General features: G+C 40.4%; 2 protein-coding genes across 4 annotated transcripts in view; one reads left to right on the top strand and one right to left on the bottom strand.

The window, feature by feature from the left end:
• The window catches only part of LOC124596582 (poly(A)-specific ribonuclease PARN-like), a 305,688-nt gene extending 291,644 nt beyond the window's left edge, over positions 1-14,044 (bottom strand). For both annotated transcript variants that reach the window (XM_047135773.1, XM_047135772.1), the window contains exon 1: positions 13,809-14,044. In XM_047135773.1, coding sequence (XP_046991729.1) covers positions 13,809-13,827 — 19 coding nt within the window. In that variant the 5' untranslated portion in view covers positions 13,828-14,044. The remainder of the gene's footprint in view (positions 1-13,808) is intronic.
• Positions 14,045-14,399: 355 nt separating this feature from the next.
• Positions 14,400-20,065, top strand: part of LOC124596581 (nuclear pore complex protein Nup85) — a 127,288-nt gene continuing 121,622 nt past the window's right edge. The window contains exons 1-2 of one of the 2 annotated variants that reach the window (XM_047135770.1): positions 14,400-14,500; positions 14,576-14,672. In XM_047135770.1, the coding sequence (XP_046991726.1) occupies positions 14,480-14,500; positions 14,576-14,672 (118 nt within the window). In that variant the 5' untranslated portion in view covers positions 14,400-14,479. Of the gene's footprint in view, positions 14,501-14,575; positions 14,677-20,065 lie in introns of both variants that reach the window. The other variant, XM_047135771.1, reaches the window with a different exon arrangement.

Genomic DNA, 20,065 nt, shown 5'->3' on the forward strand with positions numbered 1-20,065 from the left:
TCTGGGAGATACCATTCTCCTGGATCCGACAGGTGCTGAGTGAAGTGCTAACTTGAACGCGGAAGAGCAGTATTGGGCAGGGGGGGGGGGGGGGGGGAATGTAATGGCACCAAGCTGTGTTGTATAACTTATGCCGGTCAAGGAAAACCATGATAAGGTGCCCGCAGTTAATAAAAGGCTGTTGGATTGCTGTTTCCAATCTGAGTAAGTGGTCAGTTGGAGATCGTCCTTCTCAGAAGCCACACTGATACGGGGACAAAAGGCCCAAAGATTCGAGTACCCAACATAATCCGAAGCTAATCATCCTCTCGAGCAGCTTACAAAGTATGTCGGTCAGGCTAATCGGGCAGTAGCTGTCGAGAGACACTGGGTCCTTCTCGGGCTCAAGGACAAGGATAACTATTTTGTCTGGCCATTGCAAGTGGATGACACCTCTGAGTCAAATGTGGTTGAAAGCCCTGAGAAGATGTTGCATCTGGGTAACGTCGAAGCGTTTAATCACCTGGGTGTGGATGGAATCTGGGACTGGGACCGTGTCATGTAAAGAGGTAAGAGCCTGCAATAATTTCCATTCAGTGAAGTGTTCATTATAGGACTCAGCTTGGTGGGAATTCAGACTGGGGCTTGTTCAAATTGTTGTTCCTGCCAGAAAAGGGTAGCAATACAGGAACAGGATGCTAAGGCTGTCGCGCAGTGTGTCGCAAGGTGTTCTGCAAGGACCGATGGATAAGTACACAGAGCATCCTGTACAATAAGACCCTGGACAGTTGATCGTCGCTAGTGGCCCGGAAGGCTACGGAGCATCCAGAAGGCTACGGAGCTTGGAGCCAGATGTCCCCAGGAAGGAAACATAGCTTTCCCATCATTCTTTTTCACTCTGCTTAATAAGGTAGTGGCCCTTAACACGGAGACACTTAAAAGTGGTAAGTTGGTCTGTGAAGGGTGTGTCATTTAAATCATTTCAGCGTTGCATTAGTGATCATGAATAGTGTCAGCTACATCTTTGGTCCACCACGGTACCAGTCAATGATGAGAGGCACCAGTGGATGGGGGAGAGCACTGCCAGCAGCATGAAGATGAGTCACAGAGAGGTCTTGCATGACCACAACAGTGCAATCCGACAGAGGTGGTAAAGTGCACAACGGACATACATAAAAGTCATTTGGCTCTGGGGAATATCCAATGTGGCAATCTGTTTGCCTGCCAGTGGAAGGGGAGCAACAGAATGAACGGAAAGTGGTCACTGTCACAAAGATCATCATTAGGTGACCAATGCAGAGAAGTCACAAGAGCAGGGGAGGAGATCGTGAGATCGAAAGCAGAAAAGGTGCTGTGAGAGGCACCGAAGGACAGGGGAACTATCACTGAGGAGACACAAATCAAAATCTGTATTAAGTTGGTCAATTAGAAGACTCCTACTTGTCAAAGTGGCACTCTGTCACAGGGAGTGGTGCGCACTGATGTCCTTGAGAAGGAGGAGCGGGAGTTGCTGTACTCAGGTAAGCAGGTCAACATAATGAAGCGGCCTACCGGGAGGGAGGTAGACATTGCAAATGGTGATTGCTGGGGTTGTTCGCACTCATACCGCTATTGATTCCAGGTTGGTATGAGGGGGAAGCCAGTCACTAATGACTGGTGTGAACCAGAGTGCAGAACCCTACAGACACTATCCTGGGGCCGGCACAGTTCCGACAGAACACCTGATAGTCACAAAACATTGGAGAGTGGTCATCACAGAAGTGCGTTTCTTGGAGGGCAAGGCAGAATGCAGAATAAGAGGAAATGAGTTGTATTTCTGTTAGGTGACAGTAATATCAATTGCAATTCCACTGGATTATCATATGGTGAAAGTCGAGGTTAGCCATAACGAAGCTGAGTAGAAGTCATGTTAATGGGTCAGTGGTCATCACCGATGAGGATGGGGTGGCATCCATGAAAACTGGGTCTGATTCAGAATGAGGAGCAGGAAGTGAAACCCCCCTGGGATACCGGGGAAGCCTCGTCCTTTGAGTTGCACTGCTGCTGCTTCTTCTTCTCCCTCAGAAAGAGGGAGGAGGCATTGTAAGTAAAGGAATAGATGGCAGTGATGTCTGGATCGGACAGAGAATGAGTGGCTTTGGGTCCCTCGGAGCACGGTCCCTTGTCCGATCCAAGGTTGCAGGCTTCCTATCATGAGAAGATGGGGAGAGGTGTCCCAAGCCCTCCAAGAGGGAACCTCAGCGCTATCAGGAGGCGTAGAAGAGGAAATGGTAGGAGGGCAGGATGGTGGTAAGGAAGAGGAAAGACGTAACTGACGCAAAAGCGGATGAGTGATTCAAAGAATGAAGTCTGTCAACCTTCTTCCGAGCCTCAAAGCAGCTGAGACAGTCAAAGATCTTTATTTCCTAAATTCTTTTTTCCCTTAGTATACACTGGACACTCCAGTGATGGAGGAGAATGTAGACAAGAGCAGTTTACACAGTTAGGCAGTGGGGAGCAAGGGCTCCCCATATGAAGAGGGTGGCCACAATCACCACACATGGAAGTGGCGTAGCATTGCAAGGACATATGGCTGAACTTGAGGCAAATGAAGCAATGTACGAGAAGTGGAACGTATGGTTTGATGTTGCATCTGTATACCATTATCTTGACCTTTTCGGGCAGGGTATACCCCTCAAATGCCAGGATGAAAGCATCAGTGTCTACACAATGGTCTTTAGGTCCTCTCTGGACACTCCAGATGAAATGAATGCCCCATTGTTCCAGATTAGCATTTAGTTCATCATCGGACTGGAGGAGATGGTCCCTATGGAAAATTACACTCTGTGTCATACTCTGAGACTTGTGAGGTGTGATATTCACTGGGAAGTCTCCTAAATGGTCTCAGGCACGGAGGGAGCTAGATCTCGTCTTGATTAAGGACTCAACTTCACCGAACTTGTCCTCAATGTGTTCCACAAAGAAAAGGATTTGGTGATGGCAAAAGTCTCCCTGTCAGTCCTGTGACAGACCAGGAACCACAGAAAGTGTTTTGCTCCAAGCCAGTGGTCCTAGCCCTCCTTCCAAGGATAGCCAAGGGAGGAAAAGGCCGGAAAAGCAGGAACAGGAACTGTGACAACATTATTCATATGAAGAGGAGAGGCCACTGAAGAGTGGACAGAGAGTTTAACACGTCTCATGGGGTATCGTCCAATTCAAACAGGAGCTCCCCCCCCCCCCCCCCCCTGGGCACCACCCAGCCAAAGCAAAGGCCATCTGGCTAGATGGTCATTGCTGTGAATTCCAATGCCCCGATAAGATGGGCAACCACTCCTAGGCTTGCACGAGGCATTCACAGTGCTGGTACCAGCACTGTGATCCCTGTGGTGTCAGGGGGCTCAGCCAGATGCGTACATAACAGACTGACAACACCGACTGGCTACTGAGCTCGTGACCTAGCAAGGAGGCAAAAGGGCTATGGTAAGGAGGAAGGGGGAAAAAGGAGAGGCAGAGGTGGAGGCGAATGGGGAGAGGTACCCACGCCAAACACACTAGGGACAGTTTTTTCCCCACCTGGCTCACACAACAGATTTCAGATTTAGAGACAGAGGTCAAACCTCTTCAAAAAAGAATGGCCAAAAAGGAGGAGGAAAAGTAAACGACACAAGACAGCAGCACAAAGTGAAGTCAGGATGATAGTCAGGCCGACCTAAATAAGAACACCAAGAAAAAGAAATGAGGAGTCACAGAGAAAGAAATAAGGACAGGGAAGGAGAAGGTAAAGCAGCCCAGAAAAGAAGAAAGGCTGCAATAGCTCGGGGACCCGTGCGTTCCACACATGTACTCACAAAACAGCTGTGAATCTCCTGGGAGATTGAAACCAAAGAAGGTATAAAGGAGCATCTCCTAATGGCCCGGTAGCCATATGGAAGTTCATTTTGTGAAGAATGTGAACGATGTGGCTTGTGTTAGCTGTGCTTATTGAATGTTATTTGGTATGTACGCACACTTGCCCTACCAGTCCGCAATCATACAAAACTTCAAATTTTAGTATGAAATGTATAATTTGTATATGATTACTATGTCTTTTTTATTTCTGAAGAAAAAAAAATTATGTATGTGTAATGTATCTACATATTCTTTTCCAACTCACAAAATGAAGACACAATCTTGCTGTGGGTTTTTCAGCTGCTGCATCAGTATAGGCCTATTAATGATTTCAAAATATCATGATAACTAACAAGAAAGGTAAGTGTAAGTATAGTAATGAAGTTTGGTATAAAGTATAAACACAAGTGTCCCAGTTTTTCATGTCTGAAATCTGATCAGCCTAGTGGATTAAACCTTCTGCAAATGTTGAGCAGTTTTGGTTTGGACAACAGTGATAGGGAAAAATTGTAGTCAACTGAGATGATGCAACAGCTTCAAGATATGAAGACAGTGGAGGAACTGACAATGTATCCATGAAGTGAATCAACAGTTGTACCATTCTATTTGTCAGAGTGATTTCCAATTCTATAATTCAGACTATTCCTATGTACTGGAGGTAAGCAGTGGATAAATGATGACAAAATCATGCTGGCAGTCATAAACTCCTGAAATGTCTCTAAGGGTTAGTCCTGTGGGAGTGGCAATGCTTCAAGTTGTGCAAAGTAGTTCACTGAGCAATTCAATGTGGGCTTTCGTTAGAAAGGTCGAGAGGTATTGACTAACATATAGAATTAGAAGAGTTGCAGATTTCACCAGCCACAGACTGTTATTCCATTTCAAGCCACTCCTTCAATTAATATTTGCTCCTGTGTGTAAATAGAGTGTACACTGCAAGTAGGCAGACTTTACAATGAGCTTAGTAGGTAAACTGCAGGCCTCTTCAGCTGCTACATCTTCCAATTCGTTGCCATGTTGTCTCATACGCCCAGGTGTCCAGCAAGGAAAAAACACCTCTTGTCCTATGTGTTGTAGTTGAAAATTGGTGTTCTGGATGGACTACATTGGTTTCTCTGCTGGGCACATGTAGTGGATGGCCTGAAGTCTGCAATGGGAGCGAAGAGTGAATGATATATAGTCCTTCGAGTGAGTGATCCAGAAAGTTAAAATACACCTGTTCTAGTACCACCACACATCCATGCAACAGGTAGTTAGATCTTAGTACACCACGCCACAGAGCAACTAAGGTTCTGATTTAGACCTGTCAATGTAAACTGATAAATATTTGCACTACTAGGATGTTGTTGTTGTTGTTGTGGTCTTCAGTCCTGAGACTGGTTTGATGCAGCTCTCCATGCTAATCTATACTGTGCGAGCTCCTTCATCTCCCAGTACCTACTGCAACCTACATCCTTCTGAATCTGCTTAGTGTATTCATCTCTTGGTCTCCCTCTACGATTTTTACCCTCCACGCTGCACTCCAATGCTAAATTTGTGATCCCTTGATGCCTCAGGACATGTCCTACCAACCGATCCCTTCTTCTAGTCAAGTTGTGCCACAAACTTCTCTTCTCCCCAACCCTATTCAATATCTCCTCATTAGTTACGTGATCTACCCACCTAATCTTCAACATTCTTCTGTAGCACCACATTTCGAAAGCTTCTATTCTCTTCTTGTCCAAACTATTTATCGTCCATGTTTCACTTCCATACATGGCTACACTCCATACAAATACTTTCAGAAACGACTTCTTGATATTTAAATCTATACTCGATGTTAACAAGTTTCTCTTCTTCAGAAACGCTTTCCTTGCCATTGCCAGTCTACATTTTATATCCTCTGTACTTCGACCATCGTCAGTTATTTTGCTCCCCAAATAGCAAAACTCCTTTACTACTTTAAGTGTCTCATTTCCTAATCTAATTCCCTCAGCATCACCCGACTTCATTCTACTACATTCCATTATCCTCGTTTTGCTGTTGTTGATGTTCATCTTATATCCTCCTTTCAAGACACTGTCCATTCCGTTCAACTGCTCTTCCAAGTCCTTTGCCGTCTCTGACAGAATCACAATGTCATTGGCGAACCTCAAAGTTTTTTACTTCTTCTCCCTGGATTTTAATACCTACTCCAAATTTTTCTTTTGTTTCCTTTACTGCTTGCTCAATATACAGATTGAATAACATCGGTGAGAGGCTACAACCCTGTCTCACTCCCTTCCCAATCACTGCTTCCCTTTCATGCCCCTTGACTCTTATAACTGCCATCTGGTTTCAGTACAAATTGTAAATAGCCTTTCGCTCCCTGTATTTTACCCCTGCCACCTTCAGAATTTGAAAGAGAGTATTCCAGTCAACATTGTCAAAAGCTTTCTCTAAGTCTACAAATGCTTGAAACATAGGTTTGCCTTTCCTTAATCTTTCTTCTAAGATAAGTCGTAAGGTCAGTATTGCCTCATGTGTTCCAACATTTCTACGGAATCCAAACTGATCTTCCCCGAGGTCGGCTTCTACCAGTTTTTCTATTCGTCTGTAAATAATTTGCATTAGTATTTTGCAGCTGTGACTTATTAAACTGATTGTTCGGTAATTTTCACATCTGTCAACACCTGCTTTCTTTGGGATTGGAATTATTATATTCTTCTTGAAGTCTGAGGGCATTCCGCCTGTCTCATACATCTTGCTCAGCAGATGGCAGAGATTTGTCAGGACTGGCTCTCCCAAGGCCGTCAGTAGTTCTAACGGAATGTTCTACTAGGATAAGAATTTATAAAAACCTCATTTTAAACATTTAACCTGGAATAGTCTCTCTCATCCATTCAGGAGACCAGAATAAACGCATGCCCCTTCATAGTATTAAATGGTATACAGTTCCAGTTTTGGACACAAACTGAAATCTTTTGTGTAGCAAATGATACTAAGGTCTGTCTAAAACAGCTTGTTGGTTGATATTTTACACTTTGAAACATAATTCCTTACGTCACACAATGTTAAGAGCACACTGTGGCACTGCTAATGCATCACAAAAAATGTCATTTCACTTGCACTTCTCAAGTAGTGTGGTGCACATGCTTAATCTACTATTGTGCATTGCCATCATCCACAGCTAGTTCTACATCATACCCCACAAGCCACCTAACGTGTGTGGTTGAGGGTACTCTTTGTACCGCTAACTGAACCCTCCAACCCTGTTCCACTAGTGAATAGCGCTGAGTGCTGATAAGGTTCTATATTGACTCTAATTTCTCGAATTTTCTCTTCATGGTCATTATGCGAGATGTATGTAGGGGAAAGTAACATGTTATCAGACTCTTCCCGGAAAGTGCTCTCTTGAAGTTTCAATAGAAATCTCTCCATGCTGCACAACGCCTCTCTTGTAACAGCTGCCAATGGAGTTTGTTGAGCATCTCCGTAACACACTAGTGCCGACTCAACGATCCCGTGATGAAATGTGCTGCTCCTCGTTGGATGTTGTCTATTTCTTCCATCAGTCCTATCTGGTAGGGATCCCAAACAGTACTCAAGAGCATGTCGAACAAGCTTATATGCCAAATCTTTTGTGGAAGAGTTACATTTCCTTAATATTCTTCTTACGAATCCGAGTCTGGCGTTTGCTTTTCCCACTATTTGTTTTATATGGTCATTCCACTGAAGGATGCTCCGGATAGTTACCCCCTAGATATTTTATGGCAGATACTGTTTCCAGCAATTTGTCATCAATAGCTATACACAAGTGGATTTCTTTTCCTATGTATGTGCAATATGTTACATTTATTTACATTCTGGGTCAAGTGCTAGAGCCTGCACCATTCATCAATTCTCTGGAGGTCATTCTGCAAACTGTTACTATCTCCTGGCATTGCTACTTTGTTATGCACAAATGCATCATCTGTGAACAGCCTTAGAGAGCATCCGACACTTTCTACTACATCATTTATATATATTGTAAACAGTAACGGTCCTATTACACGTGCTTGGGGGACATCGGAAATTGTTTTTACACCTGTCTTTTTTGTTACGTTAAGAATGAGCTGCTGAGTTCTGTCTGTATGGAAGTCTTGAATCCTGTCGCAAATCTGCTCCAATACTCAATAAGCTCTTATTATTTTCAGTAAATGGCAATGCAGAATGGTGTCAAATGCCTTCCTGAAGTCAAGGAACACAGCATCAACCTGAGCACCATTGTCTATGGCACTGTGGATCTCACGGAGGAACACAGCAAGCTGCGTTTCTCAGGATCTTTGTTTGCGGAATCTATGTTGCTTTTTAAAGGCGAGATTTTCCTTCTCCAAGAACGTCACAATTCTTAAGCAAAAAACCTGTCCCACAACTCTCTCTATCAGCGCACACTCCGCTGCAGTGTGAAAATCTCATTCTGAACCCTACAACAGTATAACGTCAACAATATAGGTCTATAATTGTGTGCATCTGTCCTACAGCACTTCTTAAAAATGGGAATGACCTGCGCTTCGGAATGACTTGCGCTTTCTTCCAGTCACTAGGTACCCTTGGGTCTCAAGCGATCTATGATAAATTACTGCTAGAAGGGGAGCAAGTTCTTTCACATAATCTTTGTAGAATCTTACAGGTATCTCATCTTGTCCTGGTGCCTTTCCACAACTAAGTGATTGTAGTTGTTTTTCTATTCCGCAATTTGTTATCTCAGTATCTGCCATTTGACATTCGCACAATGATCAAAATGAGGCACCGCGGTGAAACAATTTTGGAAGACCGAATTCAGTATTTTGGCCTACTCTCTGTCATCTTCCATATCGGTGCCAGTATGGTCAGTGAGTGAATGAATAGATAATACTGATCCACTTACAGGTTCTACATATGACCAAAACCTCTTACAGTTGTTACTCAGATTGGATGACAAAATTTTACTTGCAAAGTCATTGAACGTTTCTCTCTTTGCTCTCCATATGCTCATTTTCACTTCGTTCAGCTTTTGTTTTTTAGCTATGTTCTTCTCTTGGATCTGAGGAAAAGTTCTCTTTGTTTATGTAGCAATTTTCTAACATAGTTATTATACCACAGTGTGTATTTCCCATCCCTGAAGACCTTACTTGGAACATATTTGACTAGGGCATATTGCATAATTCCTTTGAATATTTTCCATTTATTTTCCACATCTTCGTCCTCATCACTGAATATCTGATGCTGACTGCTCAGATATTCTGAAGTTTGTATCTAGTCACTCTTGCTATGCAAAAATATCTCCCTACCTTCATCAACATTCTTTGTCAGATCCGTTGTCATAAATGCTATCACAGCCTACCACTGACACCTTCCTCTACGTAAACTGATTTGTTAAGTTCAGTTCTGTTTGTTGGCAGGAGGTCTAAGACATTTCCCTATGAGTTGGTTCTCTGACTATCTACTCAAAGTAACTTTTGGACAAGACATCCACAACAGTGTCACACGAATCCCTGTCTCTGGCACCAGTTGCAATAGCATGACACTCTCAATCAGTACCTGGCAATTTGCAGCCACCCCTATTACAATGGCATGATCAAATAAATTACTAACAATATTCTGCATGTTCTGTCTGAAGCACTCTATGACTAGAGCTCCTGACTCAATAAGTCTATAAAAGCATCCAATCACCATTTTTGACTGATCTTTGATACTTAACTTCATCCAGATTAATTCACGGTCGGAATCCGTGATAACCTCATTAGATTTTATCGAATTCTTTACTGCAATAAAACACACCGCAACCACTGGCAACTAACCTATCCTTGTGATAAATATTCCAATCTGAACAGAGGATTTTGTTGTCATTAACATCCGGTTTCAAGCTACTTTCTGTTCTAATAGTATATGTGGTTTATAACCTCCAGTAGCGATACTAATTCTCAGCCTTTTACTTGAATGCTCCTGAAGTTTATTAAAGAGAACCCTGCAATTCTGTACCCAATACGGAGGTTGAGAAATTCACATCTGATACTGTAACAGTCACCTGAGCCTCTCTTTTAGAGCTTCCACTCTGCTCCAAACCAGACGTCTGTGATCAACCCTGCAAACGATACTACAAATAGACAGCTTAGTCTGCACAAGTCATTTAATTTTTGCAGTGGGCAAAGAAGCATTATGCTCATGCAGGCAACGTGCTCTCAAACGAGGTCCAACCAACAGCCTAAATACATGGAGTTGCGGTGTCACAGGACAAAGTCAAATGACAAGCAATTTTAATCAGAGTGTAGGTCTGTTTTTGTGAGAATCCTACATGGCTTTATTGTTCAAAGGTGATCCAAAAATGCTATTTCTGTGAGTGTCCATTATGCTAGATGGATTATTGGTGACTCTGGATAACTCAAAAGCTCCATGAGGAGTTGCTGCAAGAGGGATAGAGATGGCTCACCAACCTTAGCTCAGGTACTGGCAATGGCAGAATCATGTAGACACATGGAGCCAGCCTTATCCCCTTGTGGTCAATCATGGGTGGGCCTACACACTGCCAAGATTGTTTAGACTACATCACAGAAGTTTCACTGGTAAGCTATACATACCCTCAATACAGTCCCAATCTCTCCCCATGCGATTTCCCAATTTTTGGAGCTTTGAGAAAGACATTCAAGGTTGTTGATTTGTATAATCATGGTTCTGTAGGCAACTGCAAACATTTTTCCATTAAGGCATTGACCATCTTGCCTCACAGTGCGACAAAAGTGTAACTACTTATGGTGATTAATTTTGAAGTAATGAACAGTGTTCTTATGTTTTCTCCATCTGTCTCATTTTCATTTGAATGCCCCTTTTATAGACAAAGACCACAATCTGAACCAATCACTGCTACAACCATTGTAGAAGACATGCAGCAACAATCCATAACCATATTCTACATGGTTTCTTAAGACATCAAAACAATTTTTACGCTTCATCACCTGCGCTGCCGTGTTTAAGGGCAGCAACGTACCAAGTGTCTTTTTTTATTACGACCTTTGTGTGCAGTACTTTCCACATCCTACAACTCTTGTTGAAGATGTATTTCATTCAAGGTATTCATAGTTCTCTCACTGTACGGTGAACTGCAAACAAAATAATAATAGTTGATTGTTGCTTCCAACTACTTCAAAAATTCTTTGAGTCTGTCACCCATAGCAGTGCAAATGTCTGGCACCAAAAGGCATATCAGTGAGAGACATACTTTAGAGTGCATCAAAAGTTTGCATAAGAAGGTATCGCCTACCTGATTGTAACTGGTATTGCTATTACCAATTCTCGGACCAACTGTTCCTCAAAAATTGAAAGTACATGTAGAAGCTAAGCCAAAAGATTTCTCAAAATTTATAAAATCACAGAGAAAGTGGCATTTCACACTCATTACTCTGTTCATGACTTGCAAATGGTTATTATGCTAAATCCACTTTTGAAGCCTGCTTGTATATATAAAAATCCAAAATGTTCTGAATGATGTCGGTGCAATTTTAATAAATATCTATAACATCAAGGAGAAGTTATAGACACCCCCCCCCCCCCCAATATATCTTGAGCGCCTCTTTCTTGGGGGTTATCTGTCAACAATTTTACAAACTTCTTTTCTATTGCTTCACCTTAAACTCTAACCATTTCTACTGAAAAACCCTCACCCCGGGCATGGATTTTGTTTCCTTGTAAATGGAATGGCTTTGTATGCCTCATCTGGCATCACTTTCAAAATGTTATTAGCCTCTCTTTCTTTGCATCTCATTCATCTCATGAACCATGAAAAATTTAGAGAACTCTTCAAGTACCTGCACTGTTTTCTTTACATCTACATCCATCCTTCACAAGCTGTCATTGGTTTCTGGCAGAGATTACATTGTATACAAGTATCATGTTGCTCCTTTCTAACCCATTTGCATGTAGTAATTAGGAATAAGAACAGTTGATATTCCACTGCATAACCCCGAACTGTTCCAGTTGTAAAATTGTTTCACAGGCGTTGAGGGCTGCTGCACCTACCTAACTGCCATCTCTCTGCAAATTTGATAATGTATTCCATGCATATTTAAGTGTTTTCATTTATTCATGTACTATTATCTGCTTTGTTGTTGTGGGTGGTCAGATATTAGAATCTTCGTGAGATTAGTTAAGCAGCTACAGAGCTTTTAATTTTTGATTTTGGAGTGTAGAGGAAGTTAGCACAGTGTTGTACATCGATGTGAGGCTGGTAACCATTATTTACACTGACTGAACAAGAGTAATGATGCACATAATTATTTTGAGTTCACCAACAAATGTTTCCAAGTAAATCTGCACATCAATCTGTCACATAATAATTTATCTGTAGCATTCCACAGCATTAAGAGTGTTCAGATTATGGTCCCAGCAATGCATCAGATTTCATGCAATACTGTGGAAGGTTGGAAGCACAGACAAAAAGAATTTTTACAATGGAGGAAAGACACAAGAGGGACATTCAAAAAAAGACCAAACTTTTGAAACAGCACCTTAACTGGCAAGGGAGCAGACTGTGGCTACTAAGAATACATAGCAGTAAGCTTGGACAACAAACTTCCGTTAGCCTTTTTTCGCTGTGACTGCTACTTGCAAGGTCAACAGAATCACATACATACAACAAAATGGAATCTACTTTTAGCACCCTAAGAAAGTGAAACAATGTTGTGTGTGTGTAGTTCAACATTGTACACATTTTGAATTTTACGTCTTTGTTAAAAGATAAAAAGAAAACTTACAATGAAATAAAGTCTTTCAAATGTCCTCATCACTGTGACAAAAGCAAGCAGTCACCAACACTGTATTTCACTACTGCTTGGGCCAGCTTTCTTCAACTGGAATAGGTGTCCACTATGAGGCAGAGAATGGACAGTACATGTTATTTACCAGAATTACTGTTTTCACATATTGGTTCCCAAATAACTGAACAGATAAGTTGGTGTATTGATCTTAATTTCATAATAAAAAGACAGTAAACTGTAGCACTGGTGCAAGACTGATCTGCAATGTAGCCCAATGTCTATTTCAGAGGAGAAGTTAGTAACTTGGCTGTGACTGGTTGTGACCAACCCAGTGAACAAGAAATACAGGTTTTGGTAGCAGATGGAACTGTATAACATAACATGAAGTCTTTGCTTGATCCACATTTATTGCACTTTTCGTTATATACCGAATTTTCAGTTAAATTCAGGAACGCTGTATTACCTAACATACAAAAAAACTGGCGACTATTTTGGAACGTATTGAGAAGCCTACATATATCGTACACCATCTATCCAAAAGGATAGGTGGGTGGGGGCATTACTACACAGCTCTTTGTCAACATTTGAAGCGTAATAGTCCAACTAATTATTTCGTACATTATGGACTGCGATGAGATGTATGCGAGCGCTAACTAATCACTTTCCCGCGTAAGTCGTGTTACTACTTACCAATGTAACAATGTCAGTATAAAGCTGAGACATGGGGTCTTTTTAACAATACATGCAAGAGTAAAGCACGTGCATCAAGCTGCTTTTACTTTACGACATGAAAAACATAATTACTAGTTAATTACCCGTGCAAGACTACTATAAGCAGCACAGGCGTTCCGCAACTATTTTAAGCCTATTATAAATTAACAGATGTTGTGGCACCACTACTATGCTTCATTAGCACAATCAGAATCTGCATCTGACGATACACTACCAAGTTCCTACATAAGCAACGTACAACTGGAGTTGTTTTTTTTAATTATTCTGATTACAGCTGCCCGCGTATTGCGTCATGATCTAATAAGCGTATATAAATCGATTGAGAATTAATGCGAATGATTATACCTTTACAACATTTAAATTTTCTAGTGTTTAATTTCCCTTCCTTTATGCGTAATTCAGAAGGATTGGCAGGCGAGTGGAGTCGTGGACCAAAAATACATCTTTTCGGTTTTGCCGCGGAGCAACCAACCAATTCAGTTTTTGCAAAGCGAACAAACTTACTTTTCTTGGTGACTTCCATTGTTGATAGTGCTAAACAGGAGTCCCCTCTTCCCTACTTCAGCTCGAGTAACAAGGAAATTGTTTCAAATCTATTCAATCATGAAAAGTATCTCTGTCATTGATGGCTGTCATTGCTTGTCACTCATGGGTGGTGTACGGTATTTCCCCGTCTATAGCGTAGTTGCATTCGCGGCACAGTTGTTTACCAATATCTCAAAGTCTATAGCATAAAACAAGCCGGTACTTCACATGTGCCACTTTTCAATTAATGTATCGATAACCACAGATAACATAGAGCCACGATTTTCCGCAACGGGGAGACAGAGAATGAGCAATATAATAAATTAATATCACTCTAAATGAATAACTTTACTTCAGATTCATGTTTCGGAAATTGGTTTTTGCAGTTGTAACTTCATTTATACTTCACGCTCCAACATTTCTGATAAATGCAGTATGTTTTCCGACATCAAGAAAAATCTACGGTCCACAGAATGTTATTTAACTACTGGTAATAGTTCTGCACGTGTTCATAAATTACATTCGAACTTCGTTTTACTCTACCGACACCGATTATCTCACATCGATCGATATCCAGTCGTAACAGACGAGTGGTTAGTCTTGAATAGTCCGCCCTTGTATGCGCGAAATGTGAATCGCTAGGCGTTGGAATGGAGGGCGTGAAGACTTTAGTGAGTGGAGTGTCACATGTTGAGTGTTTATTTGGTTTCCACTAGTGCACTAATTGAAACATTTCTATTCAACAGGCAATTCCGGACTCACTCTGCGAAGAACTGGGCGTAACAGCAAAATTATTGCCTGGCGACAAAATCGCAGCTTTCTCCTTTAACCTGCAGGATGACAGTAAGTAATGTGTTTTCAGTTTAGCCTAGTCGCTTTTCTAATCTAGTTTGTATGCGTGGAGTTGTCCCTTTCGAAACGCACAGAGTGAACGAGAAGACAGCTCCTAATTACAGGCGTGAGAAAAAGTAAAAACTTACAATTTTAAATAGTAATAGAGCAATCTCAAAATGAGTTTTACATCTTGGTTGCTATAAAGTTGAATTACTTTCTAGCTTATCAACTACCTATGATTGAAAGAATTTTTGTGGGAAATTTTGTCAACTTGCCACCAAATCGTGCAGTGGCGCAGAAAGTATGTTTAATATGCATCCACAAAAAATCTTTGTTCGCCCAGTCGTCTTAGCTGTGTGGTAGTCTAGGCCCTATATATCAGCTTCATATTCCATGGGCCATTTGTACGATTAGCAATAATGATGTGGTAAGTCATTTTACATTCACATTACAAATTCATATGTTAATATAGCTTCTTGCTGACCATTTAAAAGCTTCTTTCTCCTTTTTTTTAAAAAAAAATACATATGTTAATAATTTCTACTCACCACATTTTACATACTTTTTGCAAATATTTTGGAAAGGGTGGTCGTGTTGTAGTAGTTGGTAAAGCAGGAAAGAGTATTGACAGGAACCAGAGCTACAGAATTGAGTATCCTGGTAGTTCTGACTGTGTAGATAAAGATTCTGCAACAAGTTGCACAAAATTGAGTTTTTTCCTGCTTTGAGGCATTATCGTCAGCCCCTGTCAAACAGTTCCATGAGTTGGATTAACATTGAGTTAGATCAGTTGTTCGTCAGGTGATGGGTCGAACTTAGATGTGGTTTCTGTTGTCATTCTTGACAAGAGAGGTTGGCCCCTATCACTACAGGAATGTGAATGGGATATTGGGCAACTAGCTGGGTTTATAGCAGAACCTGGTGGGGGGGGGGGGGGAGGGGGGGAATACTGACATTCATGGGTGTATCCCCAATGTCATTGTTCTGATGGTGGCACCTTGTTTTAGTGTTAACTCAGCTTTCAAGTTATACATTTAGAAAATTTATAGTAGTAGGCCAAAATATAACTGAATTTTTTTTATCCCCTCGTCCTCGACTAAAATGTGTGAAGATTAAGACGACGTTAAAATTAACACATCAAAATCTTAGAAGGTTAATAATTAGATAAATGGACTTCTGGTTTGTGTATAGGAACTGCAGCTTGCATATCATATAGATGTAACGTTTGTTTCTGAAATTCATTTTACAACAAATACATGTAAGGTGAATATAGATGGATATAACTGGGGTTTGGATTTTAATGACCTAAACACAGTGAAATGTGCGAGGATATATGGCCTCCAATATATGTAGATATGACTGTCTCTAAATTTATTTAAAAATATTCTTGTAAATTTCTTTATATGCCGTGTAATAAAAATCTCACCTGTAAACAAACTGTGAGTGCAGTGTGGTTTCAGTTGCCTGAGACTGCAGTTTTTTCTGTGTCTATGATTGTGTGTGTTTGTTATACTTCATACTCAGTACCTGCTTCTGCACAAAAAGGAAAATCATTCCTATACATTTCACACACTTGCTCCTGTTTCACATCCACATAAAATGTAAAGATGAATGATAACAAAATCAATACATAAGTAAAACAATCTTCCAGAAAGGCCTGCCTTGATCTCGAACCAGTTACCCTTCAAATAGATCAACAACTATTGTCATGGCAACACCACTACATACACAGGTCCCTGGTTCAAGAAGCCAGGACTCTAGTCAACTTGATAATTACATTGCACACAACACCTTATGTAGTCTGCATTTAAACCAAACCCCTGCAAAAACGTTATGCTCGTCATGATATCATCACTCACTGCAACCCAAAGTGAATAACTATTATATTTTTCCGCCATATCCATTGCTAAAAAAAAGCAAAAAAAAACCATTTTGGCCCATAGAAAAGGCACTTATCATACCTAACGCAAACAAGAATGCATAATCCTCTGAAACAATAAATCAAATAACTTGCTGGCGACACAACACATTCTTCACTTCACATAATGGTTACACAAAGTCAAATGATCGAATACCACACGTAGCAAAAACAACTTCAAACATGAACACCTGCCAATAGGATTGCCCCACCAAATACTTAGCTCACCATCTACAAACATGACCAAACTCATAAAACTGTGCCACAATAATGTCACACAACACTTACACCACTGGTCAAAGGGCCATTCCGTGCCAAGTGGTCTAATATCGAGAAATGTTCCCACATGACCATAGTGGATTTTGATGAAATTTTGTATGAACATTCACACATGTTCTCAATGAACACTAGTAAAGCTTCAGTTTCAGAAATTCAATACTTGCACAGATATAGTCACTTGTTTGAAACCATAGCACAGCTTCCACTAGTGCGTCCTTGAATTTTCAGCAACTTTGAGATATCTCTAAGTATTTGCATGAAAGAAACAAAACTTGGCCATCTTATACAACTTTTAGAGCTCTTTAAAGTAAAATATTAAGAAAAGGATTTCTGAGCAATTTTCGTATAGATAATTTGAAGCAAAGTTGGGTGAAAAATAGCCGTTTTAAAAAAAATGCGAACTTTAGTTTTTTGTATCTCCAAAAGTAATTGTGGGATGTACATGAAACATTGCGCACCATAACTCACCACCACAAGGTCTTAGAATATAAAATTTCATTCTCCTATTGCTTTCCATTATTTCACAAATCTAGGGTTAAGTTTACGATTTTTCAAAAAGTGCTAAAATGGGTATTTTTAGTCAATTTTTTCAAAAAAGTGTTTTCTCCAAACTCTTCTAAACTATGGTCATTAGAAAGAGCATATTCTAAACTAACTGGAAAAGTGGATTTGGTTTTGCAATGCAAGCATATAGGGCCTTAAAAAGTAGCATCATCAAAGAGGCGCACAGGAAGTTTGAACACATTTTTCTGGCACTCAAATTATACCTGAAATTTTTTATTTTGCCAAAATGTTAAGCTTATGCTTAGCGGAGCTGGTATACGTGAAAATTATAAGGAGATTCTCAGCAAGGCAGTTTGAACTCTAAACAGTGCATGCTACATTGCTGTGAAAGGTGTCCTGGGCCCAAAACTATAGCATCTGAAATTGCCAGCTATTTCCTAGATCATGAGCCACAGGAAGTTATAGTGTTTAAGCGATCGATACATACCGATCGGGCCACACTGGACATGAAGCAAATGGTAGTGGATGAATTTATTGAAGATGTAAAAAATAAAATATGGAGTCTATCATGCCATCATTACATTGCCAAGCATCAAAGCTTGCATCTTAAAGGCCTTAAATGTCATCTGGCCGGCAATACACCATTCCTCTTGATATTTATCAGAAAATTAATGTAGCATATCAAAAATTGAAATAGGTTAGAGGAAACAATCTAAGAAACCCAAGAGTACTTTCTAATTTTACATAGCGCACTTAAATAATTTTGCTATCTGGCTTGGGAACCTGTGTAAAGAAACACTTATCAAGCTTGGGATCATGTGGTAAAGAAACCCACCCGTGGCTGTTGTTGCTAAGCTATCGAGCGTGGCCTCTATGGCAATGGGAATGCTGGCTTTCTCAGGTGAAATTGAAACTAGCAGTGCTTAGGCCACCATAGCAACTCATTTATACACTTCTTTTCCATCAGTAAGCTGGTGGTGTTAATTAAACAGGCAACTAATAATTAGATGATTATGCAAATAAATTTTACGATTTACATTCATTCTTAATAATAATTTTGTGTGTGTGTGTGTGTGTGTGTGTGTGTGTGTGTGTGTGTGTGTGTGTGTGTGTGTGAGAGAGAGAGAGAGAGAGAGATGGGGGGGGGGAGGCAACAATTAAGAAATAACATTGTTTCTATGTTTATTCTTTTGCTATTCGGACTTAAGCTAGGTCCTATTCATCAGGACTTCTTATTTCACTTATCCCAGACATTAATAAACATGTATGAGGCAAAATAAAAGATTTCAGGTATAATTTGAGTGCCAGAAAAATGTGTTCAAACTTCCAGTGCGCCTCTTTGATGATGCTACTTTTTAGGGCCTTATATGCTTGCATTGCAAAACCAAATCCACTTTTCTAGATAGTTTAGAATATGCTCTTTCTAATGACCATAGTTTAGAAGAGTTTGGAGAAAACACTTTCTTGAAAAATTTGACTAAAAATAACGATTTTTAGCACTTTTTGAAAAATTGTCAACTTTACCCTAGTTTTGTGAAATAATGGAAAGCAATAGGAGAATTACATTTTATATTCTAAGACCTTGTGTTGGTGAGTTATGATGTGCAATGTTTCACGTACATCCCACAATTACTTTTGGAGATATAAAAAACTTAAGTTGGCATTTTTTTTTTTTTAAAACAGCTATTTTTTCACCCAACTTTGCTTTAAATTATCTATATGAAAATTGCTCAGAAATCCTTTTCTTAATATTTTACTTTAAAGAGCTCTAAAAGTTGTATAAGATGGCCAAGTTGTGTTTCTTTCATCTCAAAGTTGCTGAAAATTCAAGGACGCGCTATATAAAGCTGTGCTATGGTCTTAAACAAGTGACTGTATCCCCGAAAGTATTGAATTTCTGAAACTGAAACTTTACCAGTGTTCATTGAGAACATGTGTGAATGTTCATAGAAAATTTCATCAAAATCCATGAGGGTCATGTGGGAGCCTCTAGACCACTTGGCATGGAATGACCCCAAAGCAGACAGGTGGAATCAGATGCTTCCCTTGAGCCCGTATTTCGAAGCGGTTAGGTCACTGCAGGCCAGATGCAATTCATTATCTTCAGATGTTGTGGCATCCGAGAAGGATTGAACGGGAAGGAAGAGGGGTAAAGAAAAACTGTGGGTCAGGGGAGACTTAGCAGGTGAGATGGAAAAGAAAACAGATAGTTGGGGACTGCATTGGAAGATACTTGAAAACGTGAGAGCTTAAAGGTGGAAGATAGGGTAATACGCAAGACAGAGATTACTGCTTAGGTTCTGGGTGACTTTCCTGAAATCTACTCCTTTTCCCAGTCCTTTTCCTTCACCCCTCTTCCTCCCCTTCAACCTTTCTGCCTGAAGGGAGAGACACAGGCTCCAAAAGCTTGCCTGAGTATAACTTTCTATTATGTGTGTGTTCTGCCACTGCTGGTGAGTAGTTTTTTTTATCTATCCAGTTAAATTAATTTGTCAAAAATTGTTTTTGTTGTAATATTAATATACAGTATCAGGTACAAAATAAAATAAAAAATGCAGAACAACAACATGCCTCAACAGACAGGTTATTGCATGTGTCTTAACATAGCAGTAAGAGTACTCTTTCTCACAAAATGGCAGGTTCATCACAGACTAGAAGACTGATGCATCAGCTTGTCAAAATTAAGGCAACTATATATGCA

This window comes from Schistocerca americana, chromosome 2 (assembly GCF_021461395.2).
Source record: "Schistocerca americana isolate TAMUIC-IGC-003095 chromosome 2, iqSchAmer2.1, whole genome shotgun sequence".
Taxonomy (NCBI): Eukaryota; Metazoa; Arthropoda; class Insecta; order Orthoptera; family Acrididae; genus Schistocerca; species Schistocerca americana.